Source organism: Psammomys obesus, unplaced genomic scaffold (genome assembly GCF_907164565.1).
Source record: "Psammomys obesus unplaced genomic scaffold, mPsaObe1.curated_primary_1811, whole genome shotgun sequence".
Classification (NCBI taxonomy): Eukaryota; Metazoa; Chordata; class Mammalia; order Rodentia; family Muridae; genus Psammomys; species Psammomys obesus.
Genome location: NW_026586550.1, coordinates 10,574,322 through 10,593,875, shown reverse-complemented (window position 1 = coordinate 10,593,875; position 19,554 = coordinate 10,574,322). Strand labels below are relative to the sequence as shown.

Below are 19,554 nucleotides of genomic sequence, written 5' to 3'. Positions count from 1 at the left end.
CACACACACACACACACACACACACACACACACACACACACACACACCCTGTCCTGTGGTGAGGGAGAAAGAGTATGGGTTATAGAAGCTGAGTCTTTTCTTAAGAGTCGCCTCCATTGTGCACCTTCAGCCCTCAGAATCCATCTTTCTTCTGTAGTCCCGTGGTGCCGTCCTCACACGCTAGCCTTACTGCTATAGATGTTTGAGTCTCAGCCCCTACCTTGAACTTGTCAAGCTGACAAGTGTCGCATGTTTATTGCTTAAACGTTTGGTAGGCCAGCTTCAGCAGATGCTGAGAGATGTCTTAAAGGTTGTAAACTCAACAGTGCCTTTGCATAGGTTCACCAGCTGGTTAATTAGGGAATAAGTTGATAGTACCAAGTAAGAGAGTAGGAAGTTTAGTTTACCTGAGATAGATAAAAAAAGAAAATCAGAATTGTATTTGCTCAACTATGTTCATAGCAACTTTATTCCTAATAGCCAGAATCTGGAAACAACCTAAATGTCCCTCAGCGGAGTAATGAATGAAGAACTTGTGGTACATTTATGCAATGGAATACTACTCAGCTATTAAAAACAAGGAAATCATGAAATTTGCAGGCAAATTCTAGTTCCATGCAGAACTAGAAAAGTTCATCCTGAGTGAGGTAACCCAGAGACAGAAGGACAGGTATGGTATACACTCACCTATAAGCAGATATTAGCCGTATAATATAGGGTAGCCATCTATAGACTGAAAGAAGCTAAACCCTGGGGGGGGGGGTGCTTAAATCTCATTTAGAATGGCAAACAGGATAGACACCAAAAGCAGTGAAAGAGAGAGAACAGCATAGGAGCCTACTATAGAGGGTCCTCTGAAAGGATTCACCCAAAAGGAGATCGAAGCAGATGCTGAGACTCACAGCCAAACTTTGGGTAGAGTGCAGGGAGTCTTATGGAAGAAGGGAGGGGAAATAAGAGGGGGGATAGAAGGACATGAAAGGGACAGGAGTCCCACAAGGAGACCAACAAAGCTAAAAAGTCTGAGCCCAGGGGTTCCTGCAGAGATGGATGCACCAACCCTGGACCATGCATGGAGAGATTCTAGTCTCCCTGCTCAGATGTGGCCAATTGGCAGTTCAGCCTTCATTTGGGTTCTTGAGTAAGCAGGGGCTGCCTCTGTCATGAACTGGATTGCCTGTTCTCTGATCACTTGACCCTGATGATGTGGTCTTGGAGGCCACAGAGGAAGAGGATCCAGGCAGTCCTGATGAGACTTGATAAGTTATGGGCAGATGGCAGAGGAGGAGAACTCGCCCCTTTCAATGGACTAGGGGAAGGGGATGGGGAGAAGAGGGAGAGAGGGGGCTTCAGTTGGGATATATAATGAATAAATTGTGAAAAAAATTAAAATTAAAAAAAATCACAGAAGTAGTTGTAGTAGATTAAGTTACTAGGAAGCTCGGTGGTAGGAATCTCAGTGATGATAATGCTGTCACTACTTGTTTGGTTCCCTTGATAGAATTTGTAATCAGAACTATTGAAAAGCGCTTTTGCTTACAGAATCTGTCTACTGTGCCTGTTTTAGTTTCTTTCCTATTGCTGTAATAAAATACTTTGACAAGCAAATTGAAGGAGAAAGGGTTTATTTGGCTCACAATTCCAGGTTTGAAGAAATCAAAGCAGCAGAAATGTGAAGGCACATTCCATCCATAGTCAAGAGCAGAGAGCAGGGAGTTAATGCATCCGTTCTAGTGTTCTGCTCCCATTCTCTATAGTCCTGGCTCTCAGTCAGGGAATGCCCCGCTCACAGTGAGTGAGTCTTCTTAACGTCAGTTATGCACAGTCAAGATCATCCCACAGTCATGCTCAGAAGCTCCTCTCCTAAGTGATTCTAGACTGTCAAGTTGTCAGATGATGCTGATCTTCATTTGAAGGGAAAATTCCTTCACTAACTGTTTAGCCTGGAGGCTTCTTACTTCGCATGCCAGATTAAAGGTTGACGTAGAGGAACAGTTGATGGCATGCTTCTCATTTCTTCCCACAAAACAAAACACATGATTTGCAAGATTAGATATGATTTTCAATAGTCTCAAAGCTTCTATTACTTGACTGGTGGAGGGTTTTGAAAGCAGAAATATAAAAATACCTTTCTTGGGCTGGAGAGATGGTTCAGCATTTAAGAGCACTGGCTGATCTAGAGGACCTGGTTTCACTTCTCACTACATGGTGGCTAACAAACATCTGTAACTCTAGGGACTTGTCATTCTCTTCTGGCACAGACACACATGCCAACAAAACATCCATTCACATACATACACACAAATCTTTTTTTATACACAACTCTAACTCTGTGTACCACACGCATTGGCATGAATTTTTTTTTCCCCAGGTGAGGCAGGAGCTTCATCAACGTGATTGTCCCTGGGCATAAGGAGTCACCAGGCAGAGCACTGCCCAGGCGACTTTCACCCTCTTCTCTCTTTTGCCACCTTGATACCCCTATGAGGCCGAGAGGATAGGTATTGTGCTATCTCCCCGCAGGTTCTCAGCCTTGTGAGTAGTTCCATCCGAGCCTTGGTCCTTTCAGGCACTGGTGCATTCCTGCTCCATAGGCACCAAAAACCTCAAACCTGAAGCTCGGTAAGAAAGAGAATTAATTCCAATTCCTGTAGCCTTTCAGCTACTTACAAACCACCTCAGTCACCACCAGCAGCCCTTATTCTTGAAGCCCTACTTGATTGAAGCTTTTCCCTTTCAGAATCTCTAGGAATTACTAAAAAAAAGAGTAAATCAAGATAGACTCCTCTAAATACTGTCACTGGCTCTTATGTAACTGTGGGTGAATCACAGCTTAAGCAGGACAGAAAATCTCCTATTACTGGTAGTTGCCAAGAATGGCAGAAGCCAGGCCCTGGTTGTCTTTCCTTTCCAGTGTGGAAAAAACTCTGGGATGGAGGTGGAAAGTGCCAGCTGAGCAATGTGTGTCAGTAGTGACCCACTCTTCTCAAGGCAGACTGATGCAGCCGGGTCTCCAGCTTCTCCAGGGACAGAATCGGCCCAGAGATCTCTGGGGCAGTAGCAACATCATCATAAGGGAGTTTGGAATATCTTTAGGGTTGCTTGTTCACTTTCACGAGGTTTTCGCACAGAATCTCATGGCTGGTGTGGGTAGAAGTTCTGCAGGGTGGGGGAGGAGGAGGCAAAGCCTTCTTATCAGTATGTTTCCCTGCATTCCCACAGACCTGTTTCTGTTAATCTATTCCTGCAGGCAGCATCCATTTCTCAGCTGCTTACATTTGATAACTTGTTTTGCATCCGGATTTATTCCTGCCAGCGACAGGTGAAAAGTCACTTCAGTGAGGTACTATGTCTGCTCTTGTTAAGGTCACTTTATAGCATTTATAATTGTTGGAATGTTGAACTAAGGTGACTCCCATACCCTAGATATGTGAGCCTGTTGCATCAGAAAGCTAGTTGCCACCTTTCAGAGAGATGTGTGACATAGATGTAGTGCTTCATTGAGTTAACATGTTTTATCACGTGCATAATGAGGCAAAACTGGAAAAACACAGAAAGCCCCAAGAGGCAAGGATGCTTTCAGTGTAGTCAGCTGCTAGAATCTGGGTGTTCCCAATTACTAGTCATTCTTTTTGAAATCTGTAACTCATTCTATTTTGTCCTCTTCTTAATAAGCATAAACTGCCTACTTGTTGGGTAGAAACACACCATTAGTATGGAGTGTTGTCATTCTATGTCATGTAATTAACATACTATCTAGCCGTCAGAAAAGTTAAGTCAACAAGGTTGTCTGTCATTATCTGAGTGTTCCTGTACATGGTGTTGAGTCTGAACACCAGCTGTTTGACGTCAAAACTGTTCAAAGGAATTTTATCATAGAAACTGGCTATTGTATAATTGTTCTCCATTACTGAGTAGTCATTTGAATAAGGAGTATGGTTTGTATTTTTTTTTTTTTTTGTCTTTTCTTTCTAGATATACTGCTGTTCGTAAACATTGTCCCATTGAGAACACTAGGAAAGTTCAGCCACCAGCATGCCGAAGCACAAACTTATTATACTGAGACATGGAGAGGGTGAATGGAATAAGCAGAACCGATTTTGTAGCTGGGTAGACCAGAAACTTAACAGTGACGGATTAGCAGAAGCTCGGAACTGTGGGAAGCAACTCAAAGCACTGAACTTTGAATTTGATCTTGTCTTCACCTCTATCCTTAACCGGTCCATTCACACAGCCTGGCTGATCCTGGAAGAGCTGGGGCAGGAATGGGTTCCTGTAGAGAGCTCCTGGCGTCTGAATGAACGCCACTATGGAGCCCTGATTGGTCTCAACAGGGAGAAAATGGCTTTGAACCATGGCGAAGAGCAGGTGAGGCTCTGGAGGAGAAGCTACGACATCACCCCACCTCCTATTGAGGAGTCTCATCCCTACTTCCATGAGATCTACAGTGACCGCAGGTATAAAGTGTGCGATGTGCCCCTGGAGCAACTGCCACGGTCAGAAAGCTTGAAGGACGTTCTGGAAAGACTTCTTCCCTACTGGAAGGAAAGGATTGCTCCGGAAGTATTAAAGGGCAAAACCATTCTGATATCTGCTCACGGGAATAGCAGCAGAGCCCTCCTGAAACATCTAGAAGGTACTCGCTTTCTGTCCTGCTTTGGAGCTTGCTAAGTGCAGTAGTCGGGTCTCACTCTACATATTGAGCCAACTGTGCTCTCCCACAGCACTCTTCCCTCTTGATGTCCCTTGCCACTTACATTTAAAAAGCCATTGTTCTATAGACCAACTCGTATAGCTTTCGGTGTTCATTGTGGCTGTGTCAGGGTACATCAGTCACTTGGGGAAGTTGACAGAGTTGTGGGTTGCACCCTCGGAGTTTCAGAATCAAGATGTATGGTTAAGTCCTTGCATTTCTTAGCAGTTACTGGTGATAGCAGCTGCCTTAGGGGCTCTGCGCTTTGAAGAGCTCTGATCTGAAGGGTCACATGGCTTCTGCTATAAAATGAAAAAAAGGCTAAGGAGGCAAACATGCTAGAGATCCTTAAATGTATGAACAGTGTGAAGCTATGGTCAGTCAGGAGGTCAGAGAAAGATGGAAAGCTTAGGCCAGTGGATACTGCTGACCCTGCTGCCCTTAGAGCAGAGGCTCTAAAAAAGTTTGCTTATCAGTATCGACACAATAGCCATAGTGAAGTTGAAAGAGGAATTCCAAAGCCAGAGTCAGAGGCCATCTCAGAGCTGGCCCTGTTTGACCCACATATACTGAAGCAATTGTACAATGAACAACAACAACAAACCCTACAGGAGCTGGTTCATAGAACAAACTGGTTTTTGGTTTTTCAAGACAGGGTTTGTTTTCTGTGTAGCCTTTGGCTGTCCTGGATTTGCTTTGTAGACGAGGCTGGCCTCAAACTCAGAGTTCCGTATGCCTCTGCCTCCCCAAGTGCTGGGGTTGCAGGCCGGAAGAGGGCATCAGATCTCATTATAGATGGTTATGAGCCACCATGTGGTTGCTGGGAATCGAACCAGGACCTTTGGACGAACAGACAGTGCTCTTAACCTCTGAGGCATCTCCCCAGCCCTGGAATTCCACTGGCCTAAGCTTTCCATCATTCTCACTTGTCTTTGGAGGAGGCTTACCCTTGAGAGAAGCTTGGGAAGGAAATGTGCCTGCTTGGGGGCTTCTCAAAGCAAGAAAGGTCATTCTCAAGAGGAGGCATGGGGCTGACCTCTGCCCTGAGTCTTGTTGAGCATTCTCCTTCTGTGGCTACCCACACAACATCAGCAAAAGATGTCACCACATCCTCTGCTGGCTGGGTGGGACTCTGTTCTGTTGCATGGCTGGTGAACAGAAACTGAACTCTTGGACACTGAATCAGAGATGAGTTTTCCTTACAATACTTTGAGATGAACCACATGGTTTTCCATATCAAGGTACCATACATGCTGATCCCAATCACTGAAACACCGTCCTCATCAGGCACTTAATCCAGCCCAGCATGGAGATGGCCAAGTCTTCCCAGCCCTGCAGTCAAGGACGCTGGGCATCCCAAGCATTGCATGGTCCATAGAGCACACACTGCTGCACGGCAGCCCTCACCTTCCCCAGCTACTCAGACTCAGATCAGCTGTGCAGGGACCTTATATCGTAGCTGTTTTCAGACCTGGATTTTCTAAGGAGCTCGTTTGCTCCAGTTTTTCAGACTCTATGCTTAGTCATTGCTTATGAGAATGTTAGAGGGGAGGAAAATAAAACAATTGGCTTACGTACATATCTCTGCTAAATCTTGGAGAAGACCAGGAGACTAAATTTATTTCAGTCACTTGATGTTGCGCTGTAAGACAAGAACTGTTGAGGACTCTGAGCTCACCATTATGGGGTGCTCATGATTGAGGGTAACATTTCTCACTCTCGCTGTTCCTTCTCTAATCCCCATGGCTATTTCTTTGACTGTTCTGTACCATGTCTTCCCTGCCTCGCCACTGGCCACAGCTTGCTGTTTTTGAATCTCTTGCTTCACCCTTCCTTCCAACTGCTCGTTCCCATAAGAAGCCACAAAATTGGAAAGATTGGTGTTCTGTGGGAGATAAGTGGATGTAGGTTGTTGACTTCAAAGTGATGTGATTTTAGAGTGACCATTTTACCATCTTCCCCTAATTTTTAATGACATTATCCATACCCAATGTATTACTTGCATACTTGACATCCACTAGTCATGCAAAGATCTCTAATCCACAAACTTTATTAGCTGTTCTAAATTTATTGAATAAACATAGTGCTTATCTTTTTGTTTATGTATATAATTTATTAAGGTATATAAAGACTTCTGTTTTATAAAAACAGACTTCTGTTTTTAATTGCTTAGAAAATCAAATTATATATAACTATATCATTAACAGACTATATTAATTTATTTGAAGAGTAGAGGGACCTATTGAAGCAACAAATTGAAATTTAAAATTCCAATATTTCTGACAGAATTTATATTCTGTGCAACCCTTTTTACAAAGAGGAAATTTAGATCGTATATGGCCAGGCTCCCTTCCCCAAAGAAAATACCATTGTCTTCTTCAGGGGTTCTTTTTCCATTAGCTAGGTGTTTCCTTAAACAAAAAAAAAAAAGTTTCCTGCTGTTTAGTACCATTTACTTCTCACCTGTCTACAAGGCCTAGATATCTTTAAGATATTTCTGTAGTCTGAGATGCTGTCTCCACCGTCATGAGCATATTGATAATTTGCTGTTAATGATCTTTGTAAGGGTGCTAGGAAAAAGGTCTTACCATTGGTGCTGAAAGAGGTGATCAACATGGTAGAAATAAAGGGAAAATATCTATGGAAGGTGAGGTTGGACATTGACAAATTTGTCTGCATGCTGGGTGGTGGTAGCACACACTTTTAATCCTAGCACTTGGGAGACAGAGGCAGGCCGATCTTTGAGTTTGAGGCCATCCTGGTCTACAGAGCGACTTCCAGGACACCCAGTGCTACACAGAGAAACCTTGTCTCGAAAAAACAAACAAACAAACAAACAAAAACAACCAAGAGAAATTCTTATGGTATTAATGATTTATTGAAAAAAATTACTAATTAAGTAGTGTACCTGCTGTGGAGGCGGGATTTGGTGGACTCCAACACAGGTTGTGGCGGCCTCACTCCCATACTCAGGCTTGTGTTTGTCCTAGTGTAGCTGTGAAGAACGTGCCCAGGGTAGGCTGCTTAAAACAACAGAAGCTCACTCTGCGAGTCTAGAAGCGCTAAGTGTTAAGACATAGGCGGGGTTACCCTCTCTGTCCAGCGCTGCGACTGTGCTCCAGGTGCTGGTGACTGCGTCAGTCTTCGATACTCCCTAGATCTGTAGACCATCATTTCTGTCCGCTTCCCCTGTATTTTTGTGGGATTAGGGTCCTTCTCCAAATTTCTTCATGCTGTAGAGACACCAATACTATTGTGTTTAGAGTCTGCCTCAGTGAACTCATTTTAACCTGATTATTTCTCTTAAAGTCCTAATTTTCAAATAGGGCCATATTCTGCGGTCTTAAAGGTTGAATTGTCAACTTTTTTTTTTTTTTCAGGAATACAATTCAACCAGTATCAACACCCGAGAGAAATGAAAGTTATCACACCAAAACTTGTATACAAACTTTAATAACAGAATATTCATAGTAGCCAAAAAGTAGACCAATGCAAATATCCAACTAACACATGGGCAGAGTAAATTTTTATCATCACCACAGTAGGATACTTTTTGGCAGTGAAAAGGATTGAAGTACTATATGTGCTGTAACAGATGAGTGCTGAGATCATTGTGGGTTCAATGTCCAGAACAGGGTCTGGAGGTGCGGCTTAGCCGTTAAGAGCACTTTCTGCTCTTCCAGAAGACCTGAGTTTGTCTCCCAGCATCCATGTAGCCTGTAACTCCAGTTCTAAGGGATCTGACACCTCTTTGGCTTCTGCAAACACCCACAAATGTGTGGCACATACTCATGCAGCCACACGTAATACACATAAATAAAATGAATCTGTCAAAAAAAAAAAAAAAACCCAGAATAGGTACAAATCTAGAGACAGAACATAGACTACAATCCATATTGACAGGACTTGGGGTGTCTGGAGTCTGTGAGAGTGAGTGAGCCTAACTTGGTACTGAGTAGCTTATTGGACAATGAATATTCTAAAATTGATAGTAACACAGATACGCATAAGTAATTATAAAATAAGAAAGACAAAACCTTAGCTTTGACCATGGGGATGGAAAAGAACTTCTAGGGCTTTCTGAGAAATGAGCAAGCTTCAGGCTACAGACTGCTGCCAGCACTTCTGAACGCCTTTCTGAAGGTTGGCTACATAGGATTCAGTGACCTTTCAGGGGTTAACAAACTTGGCATAATCTTGTTATAAGCTCATCCTTACCACCGTAGCTGAACGTAGGAAAATGTTTTCATTTTGTGGTACAGATTTAAGGCAGTGGAACTAAATGAGAAGAAAAGACTTAGGTAGAAAGTATGCTAACATGGGAAAAGGCAGAGGGTTAGAAGATAGCTGTAGAGAAAGAGAAACCGTTGTAAAGGAGCTTGAGAATAGAAACGGTGGGTTCAGTACAAGGGAGAATGACAGATTTTCTGTTGGGGAAAAGGCACAAAAGCCAGAGGATGCCAATAGACATCAGTCCATAATCCAACAAACAGCAGAGTGGATGTGTCTATTCAACTCTGACCACAGGAAAACATAAACGGAGCTTTCGGCTTTGGCTCTTGCCCGTCCTTGGAGGACATTTCCCCCTCTTTGGCCTGGCTTAGCCCCTGTTGGAACCACTGTTTAGATTCATGGAATTCCCTGATATGACCATGCCCCTGGTTGTGGGCTGCCGGCCTAACATGGAAGAGGTTATTTCGTGTGCGTGAGATAGGCTGGGTTTAGGGTTATTTCATAAGGTAGTCATCCATTGTTTGGGAGTGCTCAAAATGCTTGCTTGTTTTCTCTTATAATATATATTGAAGTTAAAATCCAAGTGTTTGCACAGCTTCTTAAATGTGGGTCAGAAACCCATAAGGAATTGAATCAAAACACGGGGCCCTGTAACAAAGTGAGGTTGTGGAAAGTCTGACAACACTACAAGGTTTCTGAGTGCACAACAATAACAAGCTTAATTTTGATCTAAATACATAGTTAGTCTAGAGTGTCGCATTAGGTGACCTCACTGCAGCCTTGAATACACTGGGAGGAATGACGCATCAGTATCTTCCCATGATCTGAAGTGGTATCTTGAAGAGTAGTGTTTCTGCCATATCATCTGTTATTTGATGAGATTTCAGCATTTTAAAATTTGTTATGGACATATTCACTCACCAACATAGGAGCAACAGCCTTACTCCTATTGTCTTATATGTCAATGCCTCAGAAAGTTTATAGGGCTTCATGTGCTATTTGATAAATTGTTAACCTAAAATATTTCATTGGCCCTAGAAGCTAGCTTTTCTCCGAAAAGTTGAATGAATCTCCCCTAGCTTAGGGGGCCCCATCTCAACTCTTTCATAGGAATCAACACTTGAAGTATGTGTGTTTATTATGAAAATTTACCACATCGTCAGTTTACATTACTGTAGTTGTCTACTCCACAAAATCCATTTCTGATGTATAGTAATTATCTTGATGTAATACTATAACCTAACTTACAGAATTACACCAGCTCAGACACTTTCTTTATGGATGCTTTCTTTAGACTTAACAACTACCCTGAATTCATTAGAATTGATTGTCTTTAAAATGCATACTTCCTGTAAACACAAACATTGCCAAATTCTTACATTGATTTAAAAAAAAAAAAAGCTAAAACTGCTTGTTGTAGGTGTGTCTAATTTCATGCTTTCTATAGGTACAAATATTTATATGAAAAATTTCCCTATAAAATAGGGTCTTTGAAGAAAGTGGGAAAGTTTCCCCTGTGTTGTCATTAAACTGCTTGACAAACAGAAAGCATAAAACTACTTTCTTAATAGTTAAGAACTGACTCAGAGACAGGAGTAATGTGACTCCAGTTAAATAAGTAATTATAGTATTGTTCTTCAGTTGGAAGTAATGCTCACATCATTCACCCGCCCTTTGACCTACAGGGATAGCATCTGTGTAGCGTAGCCGCAAAGTGTTGATTCTTAGGATGCTATATTGCTTCTCATGCTTTTGGTACTGTGTTGTTACTGTAGTCAGAGCCTGACTGTGCTGAGAAGACAGGTACCAGTGTCGTGTAAAACTCAGGAAGGCCTCAGATGACTTGGTCATGATGATCATAATCATCAGTCAGAATTGTCATAATCATCAGTCAGAATTGTCAGCTCTGCCCCAAATCCATTTCACTCAGCTTCTAAACAGGATTGCAAACAAGATTTTTTTTTTCATTTTAATTTTCTTCCTGAAAAATAGTTCTTTCCCTGCTTATTCTTTGTTCAGAACATTATAGTATGAGCCGCAGAGTCAAGAGTATCCCTAGCAGATAAACCGTTTTTTTAAAAGGTAATTTAATGCAGGGAAGTGAGTAATTATTACTGCCATTGTCACGCTGTGGTCTGTGAATGGCATTCCCTGGCACAGCTGTACAAAGAGGCCTTTTTGAAGCTCATGCATCCTGCCAAGCATAGTCCTGGACATTTTACATAGACATCTTGTTTCGTGTAGAGGCCTGAATGTGGCTTTGAGCTCCCTGGAATGCAGTAGCTCAATATTGGATTTTATTCTGTTGCTTGCTGTCTCCATATTCTTTTATTTCATGGGATCACTCACTGATCAGTAAATTGTTTCACTTTATGAATGAACTGTTCTAACTAAAACCAGTAAGCTTTTTAAATCCCAGTACCATGGATGAATCTGTTACATCATGCTAAATGAAAAAAATAAATTCCTGAGGAGGCTGTGTACTGCCTCACCCCGTGTATGTGGGTGTGGAAAGAAACCAAGCTATGAGGACCGAGCAGAGATGAGTGACAAAAGGCAGACCGCATGACTGCAAGGGAGCTTGGGGGCAGGGATGCCGGGCTCTTGGGTCTCATCGCTGCAGGGGTTTATAGTTCTGTATGAAAACCCTAACAGATCTGGATTGTAAGGGTTTTGGGTTAACGTAGTGAAAATGGTGCCTCAGAAAAGGCCTGCCTCATTCAGTGTAATCAGTTAGTGAAGTGCACTTCATTGGGGCTTTAGCTTTTGTCCCACCGAGTAATCATCTGAGTAAGAGTGCCAGTAGGGTCGGGTGAACGTTGCCTGACACACCTCCCTGTGCCTTTGAAAGCTCACGCAGGCCTTGAGAAGGCCTTTTCAGTCTTATAGAGCGCTGTGGTGCTGACTCTGTTCAGCATCTAAGCCATCGGTACCCTTTAAAGTCCTCCACGAGACATTACGCATAAGGTACGGGAAGAGTTTGTGTCATTTGTGTTTTTATGGTGCTGGGATTGACCCCAGGACCCCCAACCTGTCAGACAGATGCCCTGTCACTGAGCCCCGAGCCCAGCCATATATTTTGTTAGTCTTCTGATGATACTTTATAGACTGTGAACCCTTCTAATAATAATGGCTTTCAATCCCAGACCCATGACCCCTTATTCGCCACCATATTCTATAGCCTCATGCTTTCACCTGCCTTTCTCACAAAAACACGCGCACCCCACATCTGATATCATCTAAGGTTTTATGTGTAAACAGTACAGTTGAAGACAACTGTTATTGGCTGAAAGTCAGCTAACATTCTTCCCTAAGGATTGCTGGTTTAGGAGTCTTGTGGCAACATCTGTGACAGGCTTCTTGACTGACAAGCCTGGCCTGGACCCTGCCAAGTGACTTATTTATATAGTATCTTATAGATTGTATGTAATCTTGAAATTGCTTTAGTTTTGATCTGGGAATGCTTAATAAATTCAGAAGACAAAACAAGACATGGGATGTTATATAATAAGAAAATTTCTCCCCGGACTACTTTACTGGGTTTTTTTTGTTGTTTGTTTGTTTGATTTTTGAAGCGTACGTAATTACCACACCATTACCTACACTTTTGTAAGTTCAGGTTAAAGCAGATAGCACGCCTCACAGGCTTGGATATGCTTCTCACAAAGCTGCAAGAGAACTTCAGTGCAGGCGGAGAGTTAAAGGCATCCTGTGCTCCACAGTTCCAGACAGGCGTGTGTTTCTTTTTCTTGTGGTTGGCACAGTCACTTCCTGTTTGTTTCCTGCTGGTCCACCCTGAAGGAAAAGCCAGTTACCAAACTGACTGCTGGATGTGGTCTGCACCTTGCCAGATGAAGGACATTGTTTAGTCTGGGTTTAAGCACAGCATTAGGCAGTTGCAAGCCTGGGATAAGAAAGAGTGAGAGGCAAAAAAATTGTGTATGACTTGGGCTTTGTCCCTGGAGAACTGTGTGCAACTGCATACACAGCAGGAGAACAACATGGTGACATGAGATGAGAGAAATGGGAGGAAAGGTCAGCTAGGGCTGGCTGCCGATGGTCACGGAGGTATTTGTCACCTTTGGCATTTAGTGTGATATTTTCAGTCATGAAGTTCAAACCCTCTTTGCTGGGAGACAAATAGTTGCTTAGTGGGAGAGTTGAGCTTTCTTTTATGGAAATCTTCAAAATCTATAGTAGCCCTTATTTTTAAGTATAAGACTTTAACTATAAATTTAAAGGTAAATATATTTTTCTTTTGCTTTATTTTAAATCAGCAGCTGTTATTCTGCCATCAGTTACAGTATTTAATACCCCTCTCTTTTTTGGTTCCCCTAGTCTATCTTTGAGTTTTATGTATGTGAAACTAAAATTTTAAAGGCCTGAAATTAAATTTAGTTGTATAGTAATCTGTAAAGTACAAAGTCTCTTCTTTCAGTTCTCACTGATAATAGATGAATACAAAATTCTTATCCCATAAGTCCAGCAGGGGACAGGGAGGGACGGGAGTGGGTAGGGCCTCACAGTTGAGTGTGAACTGGCTGACTGGAGCAGTTTTTTATTTGTTTGTTTGTTGTTGTTGTTGTTTTTATTCCCTGATAATGTGGGCTTTCTTTTTGTCCTGTAACAAACTTTTCTGTGTCCCCAGTGAATGCTTGCTTTTTTCCCATTTCCTGCTGTTAAAAGATTTGTCGGCATTTTAGAGAAAAGCCAAACACATACAACACATTAAATTTGGGCTGTTTGCTTGACTAGCACTAGATTATAAACAGCATTCTGTTTCAGGCTAAGAATTATTTAAATGTGCCCCATTCCCTGTGCACCCCTTTTCTTGTTCAGTTCATAATGGGAACAGTCTTTAATCAGTAAAGTTTTCCAACAGTAAAGACTAGATTTAACTTGAAAGCCAAGAAAGTTAGAATTCATTCAATTCAACTGTATGGCCAGGGGACAGTGATTCAAGTCCTGCTCTTGGCCAAGGGCTAGACTACACGAGAATGATACACACATGGTCCTGTCTGTTGTGGATCCTATGTGTTCTTATAATCTTGCAGAAATTTCACCAAAAATGCACATCTGACAAGACCTTTGTTAGACTGCTCACATGCAAAAGCTTTATTCTGTGGAATCTTTAACCTTTATTCCATACAGCCTTCAATCTCATGCAAAAAGTGCATTCTTGGTAAACCTAGTTGTGACGTACCTAATCTATCTGGTAGACCTTACGAACATCTGCGTATTTTCTGCCTCCTGGCAGGCAAATCCAAAAGCACTGCTCATGGACATTCAGACACTGGTTGTATTCTTACAGTGCTGGGCACTGCTTGAAGACTGGAGTCACAGGAGTGGGCACAGCAGAGATCTCATTCTCAAAGAACTCCCAACCCTGCCCGAAGCCAGGACCCCTTTAAGCACTTGCCCCAGAAGGCAGTGAGGGGGTATAGCAGTCAAGGCACAGTGTGTGTCCATTACAGTGACTTAAGTGGAGGGGTGCTTGGAGGTGCAGATTGACTTTCTGAAGTTACTCCTGCATATAGAAAATAAGTTGTTTCAATTTCCCATTCTTGGTATGGACTTACTCACTTGGTTCTCTCCTAAACTTTAATTATTTTGTATTTGACATGCTTTAGTCATTTCAACTAGTTGCAGTGAATTCCGAGAAGCTCCTGCATAGAGAATCAAAATTAAAGATGGTGTAGGTATTATGGTACTTGCCTGGCTGTAGTTCCAGTCCTACAGAGGCTGGGGTAGAAGATCTCAAGTTCAAGGCAAGCCTGTGCTACCTAGTTAAATGCTGAAGACACCAAGTATAGAACATGAAGAGACAGCTTCAGATGGACTGTGATAGGAAAAAACTTGGTGCCATTGCCAATAAAACCTTCCTGGACTCTATCAAATGTGAACTAGAGATTGGGGTGTAACTCAGTTGGAGTGGTGCTTAGCTAGAGTGCACAGCCCTGCCATTTGATCCCCAACACTGTATAAAGTGGATATGCTGGTGTAGGCTTGTCTTCGTAGCACTTGGGAGGTGTTGTGTCTCCACGTTTTAACTTCTATTTGATGTTCCAGTGAGCGAATTTCTAAGATAATGCATAGTATTTTCTGTATTAGTGCAGTTTGCTTTCATGCATTGTAGCTGCATTGACCTAACTTTGGGGGTTCTGTCTTCTTAGCTTTCTTAGGATGATAAATTTAGTTTATGCCAAATTTTGGTACCGAGTAATGGCTTCCCTGTGATTTTTCTTAATTTGCTATTTTAAAATGTCAGCTGATTTTTAACCAGTCTAAGTATTTTAAGTATTTGTAAGTAATTGGTTTACTATGCGAATAGCTTGAGGCATTATTAAAATAGAATGTTAACTTCATTGGAAACATTTCATTTTTTAAAGCTCTCTTTGTTAGTGACGTGCTATAGTCTGGAGGCCTTTGTTCAGTGGACTCACATGAGAATGAGTCATTAATGAAGCAAGCCTTGGACAAAGTCTTGGCTTGCTGGATCCAGCTGCATCTTAGTCAAACCATTGAGTCCCATGTGGTATATGCTCCCCCTCCCTGCAGCAAACCTAGGACTTGTTTCTAAGCTCACACGGGTAACCTGTAACCCTGGCCCATCTGCTATCTGTGCCTAGCTATTTTAAGCTCAGACCAACTTGCCCTTTCCCTTTTCCTGTGAGAACATTGGGACTGGTATATACAGTTAGTACCTAGGCTTTCACCAGAGCTGAGCAAAAATAAAAACATCTCTTTTCACCTTCAGTATTAGAAACAACAGTGAACTGACTATAAGAACAGTTCATTTTTATGGCTTTAATAACCTTGTGATTTGAACAGGTTGTGATTTGAACAACCTTTTTAGATCTGCTTAGTATATTTTTTTTAGTATTTTTTTAATTTTAAATTTTATTTTTTTCATAATTTATCCATTATATATCCCGATTGAAGCCCCCTCCCTCAACTCTTTCCAGTTCCACCCTCCCTCTCTCTTCCTCCCTATCCCCTTCCCGTAGTCCACTGAAAGAGGGAGTTCTCCACCATTGCCATCTGCCCATAGGTTGTTAAGTCTCATCAGGACTGCCTGGACCTCTTCCTTTGTGGCCTGGGAAGGCCACATTACCAGGGGTGAGTGATCAGAGATCAGTCAACTGAGTTCATGATAGAGGCAGCCCCTGCTCCCCTCACACAGAGAACCACATGGAGACTGAGCTGTCAATTGGCCACATCTGAGCAGAGGGTTTAGGTCCTCTTCTTGCTTGGTCCTCCATTGGTGCATCTGTCTCTGCAGGGTTCCCTGGGCTCAGATACTTTAGCTTTGTTGGTCTCCTTGTGGGGCTCCTGTCCCCCCAATTCCCTCTATCCTTAACCGTCCTTCTTCCATAAGACTCCCTGCACTCTGCCCAGAGTTTGGCCATGAGTCTCAGCATCTGGGCACCGAGAGCACACTATGTCTGATGAGCAGGACAGTAGTGACTACACCGCGACCAACAGACCAAACTGTGGGCCCTGAAACACCAGCGATTTTGTTTCCCAGGTGAGAGGAAACCCCATGGTATGGGAAGCAATCAGGTCCAATCTCAGGTCACCCAGATAAACCCAGGAAGATTTCCCGGGTCCTGGCAGGCGCTTGGTCACCAGCCCAGAGCTTGTGTGCACGCTGCTCACTGATCCAGACAGAACCATGGGCCCTAAAACACCAGAGACTGGGTTTCCCTGTTGGGAGAAAGACCCACAGTGAGGGAAACATCAGGTACAACCGCAGGTCACCCAGCTACACCCCAATCCCTGGAAAAGGTCCCAGTTTGGCAGGTGCTCAGTCACCAGCGCAGAGCTGCTCACCTGTGCCTGTGTGCGCCACTCACCGTCCCAGGCTGATCTGTAGACCTCAAAACACCACAGACTGGGTCTCCGTGTCAGGAGAAAAACCCCAAGGTGAGGTCCCCAGAAAAGTTCCTGGATTCCCAAAGACTCAGGGCTCTAACCTCCAGCCACATGCCTGTGTGCTGTGCTCACCTGCCACTGATGACCACTTGGGTCCTGGGAGCTCCACCTCAGACCTACAGAAGCCTGGGACCCACGGGAGCAGCCCCAGACACTGCTCCAAAGCGAAGCCTGTCTCCCAAGCGAAGCCTGTCTCCCTAGCTAAACTGACCAAACCTCAGGGCAAACACAGTGCATGAGCAGCAGCAGAACTAAATTCAGAACAAGAAACCCAGTGGCAGGGCAGCTTCTCCAGGACTTCTCCTGGTGAGGGGACTGCTTAGTGTTTTTAACAACGTTGCTGAGCTATAATCCACGTGCATCTGGCCCTTAGTGCGGTTTTTAGTGTAAAATTGTCTTCAAGTAACTATAGGCTGATGGTGTCAGACAAGCCTACGGTTACCAAAAATCTGAAGTTAGATGCTCAAGTCCCTTAAGTGAGATGACGTGATATTTGTATATCGCTTATATACGTTCTCCCCTACTCCTCAGATTACTTGTAACACCTAAGACTGTGTGGATTGTTGCCAGACTCTAATGTTTAAGGAATGACAAGGGGAAAAGGTTTAGACTGGAACAGATGCATTTGTTTCCAAACATTTTCCATTGGTGACTGGTTGAGGCTGTGTGTGAGGGGCCAGTGGATGTGATTGATGTCCACAGTCATTAGCATAATTAATCTTAGAAGGAAGGCGTGAATATAACACTGATCAAAGCATACTGAATTACAGCTGTATCAGACTAAGGAGTTCTGTTGTGGTGTTGCAGAGGAGGACAGTAGTAGCTATGCGCTCTTCAGGATCCATTGTGCTTAGAACAATAGAAGAAAGGATTTTGAATGTTTTCATTGTAAGAAGTAATTTAAGGCAGGTGGTTAACTTGATTTAAACGTAGATATAGACCTTTAATTTCCTCCAAAGGAAAATGTGCTCTGTCAGCGTTTTGTTCTCCCAGCACTGGACAGCGGTTAATTGACTTTGTGTAATTGTGGACTTCCCTGCTCTGAACATTTTCTGTCAGTAATTTGTACAATAAGTAGTCATCTGTGACTGGCTTTAAAGAAAATGTGTACTTATTGTTGGAACTGAAGCCAAGGCCTTGTGAGTTCTATGTAAGCACTACTAAAAGCTGTTTCCACAGCATAGCTGTTTGTTTGTTTGTTTTTTACTTACTGTAGTATTTTCAAGGCTCATCCATATTATAGCATATATCAGTACTTCATTTCTGTTCAAAATAATATTCCATCACACTGTCTGATCACATTCATCTGTTCATTAGTTGATGAACAGATGAGTTGCTTCTACATTTTGGCTATTAGCAGTAATGCTACTGTGGAGATTTATATACAACTTTTGATGTGAACATATGCTATGCACCTTTTTAGCCTTCTGACTTCTTGATTTTATGTTGTATTAAATTATAATTTCTCACTTCCTTGATAATGCTTATTTATAATCTGGCTTTTTACTGTGGTCATCATATTGACACAAACTGGTATATTCTTGTGGCTTAGATTCACATCTGCAGAATGACCAAGAATGCTGACCATCTTCTCCAATGCTTTTTTCGGTGGTTTGTTTATCTTTGGAGAAACGTCTGCTCAGATCTTTTGCCTATTTCACTATGTCATTTGTCTTTTTATGTCTTGTTTTATCTTTTTAATGACGATCTTATTTCTAAAAAAAAAAAAAATATTTTCTTGGCAGTGTTGGGGATCAAATCCTGGGTCATGCATCCTAGGCAAGCACTGTCACTGGGCTCCAGTCCAGTGACAGTGAACCTGTACAGCCTACACAAGTACAGTTACTGAGGGAAGCCAGAGGTGTTGCATCCCCTAGAGCTGGAGTTGCAGGTGGTTGTGAGCTGCCTAGTGAGTATTGGGAACTGAACTTGGAAGAGTAGTGTGTGCTCCTAACCACTGGGCCAGCTCCCTAGCCACTGTCCTCATGAGATGTAGTATATTTTTTATGTAGTCTAAATACAGGTCTCTATGATCTTGTAAACAATAAAATTATTCTACTCTCTGGGCTGTGTTTTCATCTTCTTGATGGTGTCTTTGGAGCCTATTTTACACACAGATTTCATTTTTCTTCTCTTCTGTGCTGTGCTTTGATGTAGTCTAGGAAAACCATTGATGGCCCTAATTCAAGGGGATTTTGCTCCTGACTGTGTTTACTTGCAGATTGTACTATAGTTTTATCCTCTCAACTAAGTCTCTGATCAAGTTTTAAGATCATTTCTGTGTGTGCACGTCCTGTTGAGAAGGTTATTCTTTTTATAGATAATTGCCTTAGTACACTTGTTGGAAATTAATTGATTAAAAATGTGAAGGCTAATTTTGGTCTCACATCTCTCCTATTGATCTGTTGTTAGTCCTTATCGTGAGAGCCACGTACCACCTGCAGGTGCTCTACTCTCTTGAACCCTATAAGCTTCATGGTAAGTTTTGAGAGCAGGAATTGTGAATTCCTACACTTTAGTATTTAATCTATTAAGAGTACTTTGGATTTCCCTGTGAGTTTTGAGGTCATATCCATTTTTATAAAAAGAAGATGATGTTTTGCCAAGGATTGTATTGGGTCTATATACTAACATAGGAAAAATTGCCGTGTGTGTGTGTGTGTGTGTGTGTGTGTGTGTGTGTGTGTGTGTGT

The 19,554-nt window shown here is 42.5% G+C and overlaps 1 protein-coding gene across 3 annotated transcripts in view; it reads left to right on the top strand.

Annotated features, from left to right (window-relative positions):
- Bpgm (bisphosphoglycerate mutase) overlaps nucleotides 1–19,554 on the top strand; it is a 33,139-nt gene that overhangs the window by 8,465 nt on the left and 5,120 nt on the right. The window contains exons 2-3 of one of the 3 annotated variants that reach the window (XM_055602083.1): nucleotides 3,251–3,322; nucleotides 3,976–4,636. In XM_055602083.1, the coding sequence (XP_055458058.1) occupies nucleotides 4,036–4,636 (601 nt within the window). In that variant the 5' untranslated portion in view covers nucleotides 3,251–3,322; nucleotides 3,976–4,035. Of the gene's footprint in view, nucleotides 1–3,250; nucleotides 3,344–3,975; nucleotides 4,637–19,554 lie in introns of all 3 variants that reach the window. The other 2 variants (XM_055602082.1, XM_055602081.1) reach the window with 2 other exon arrangements.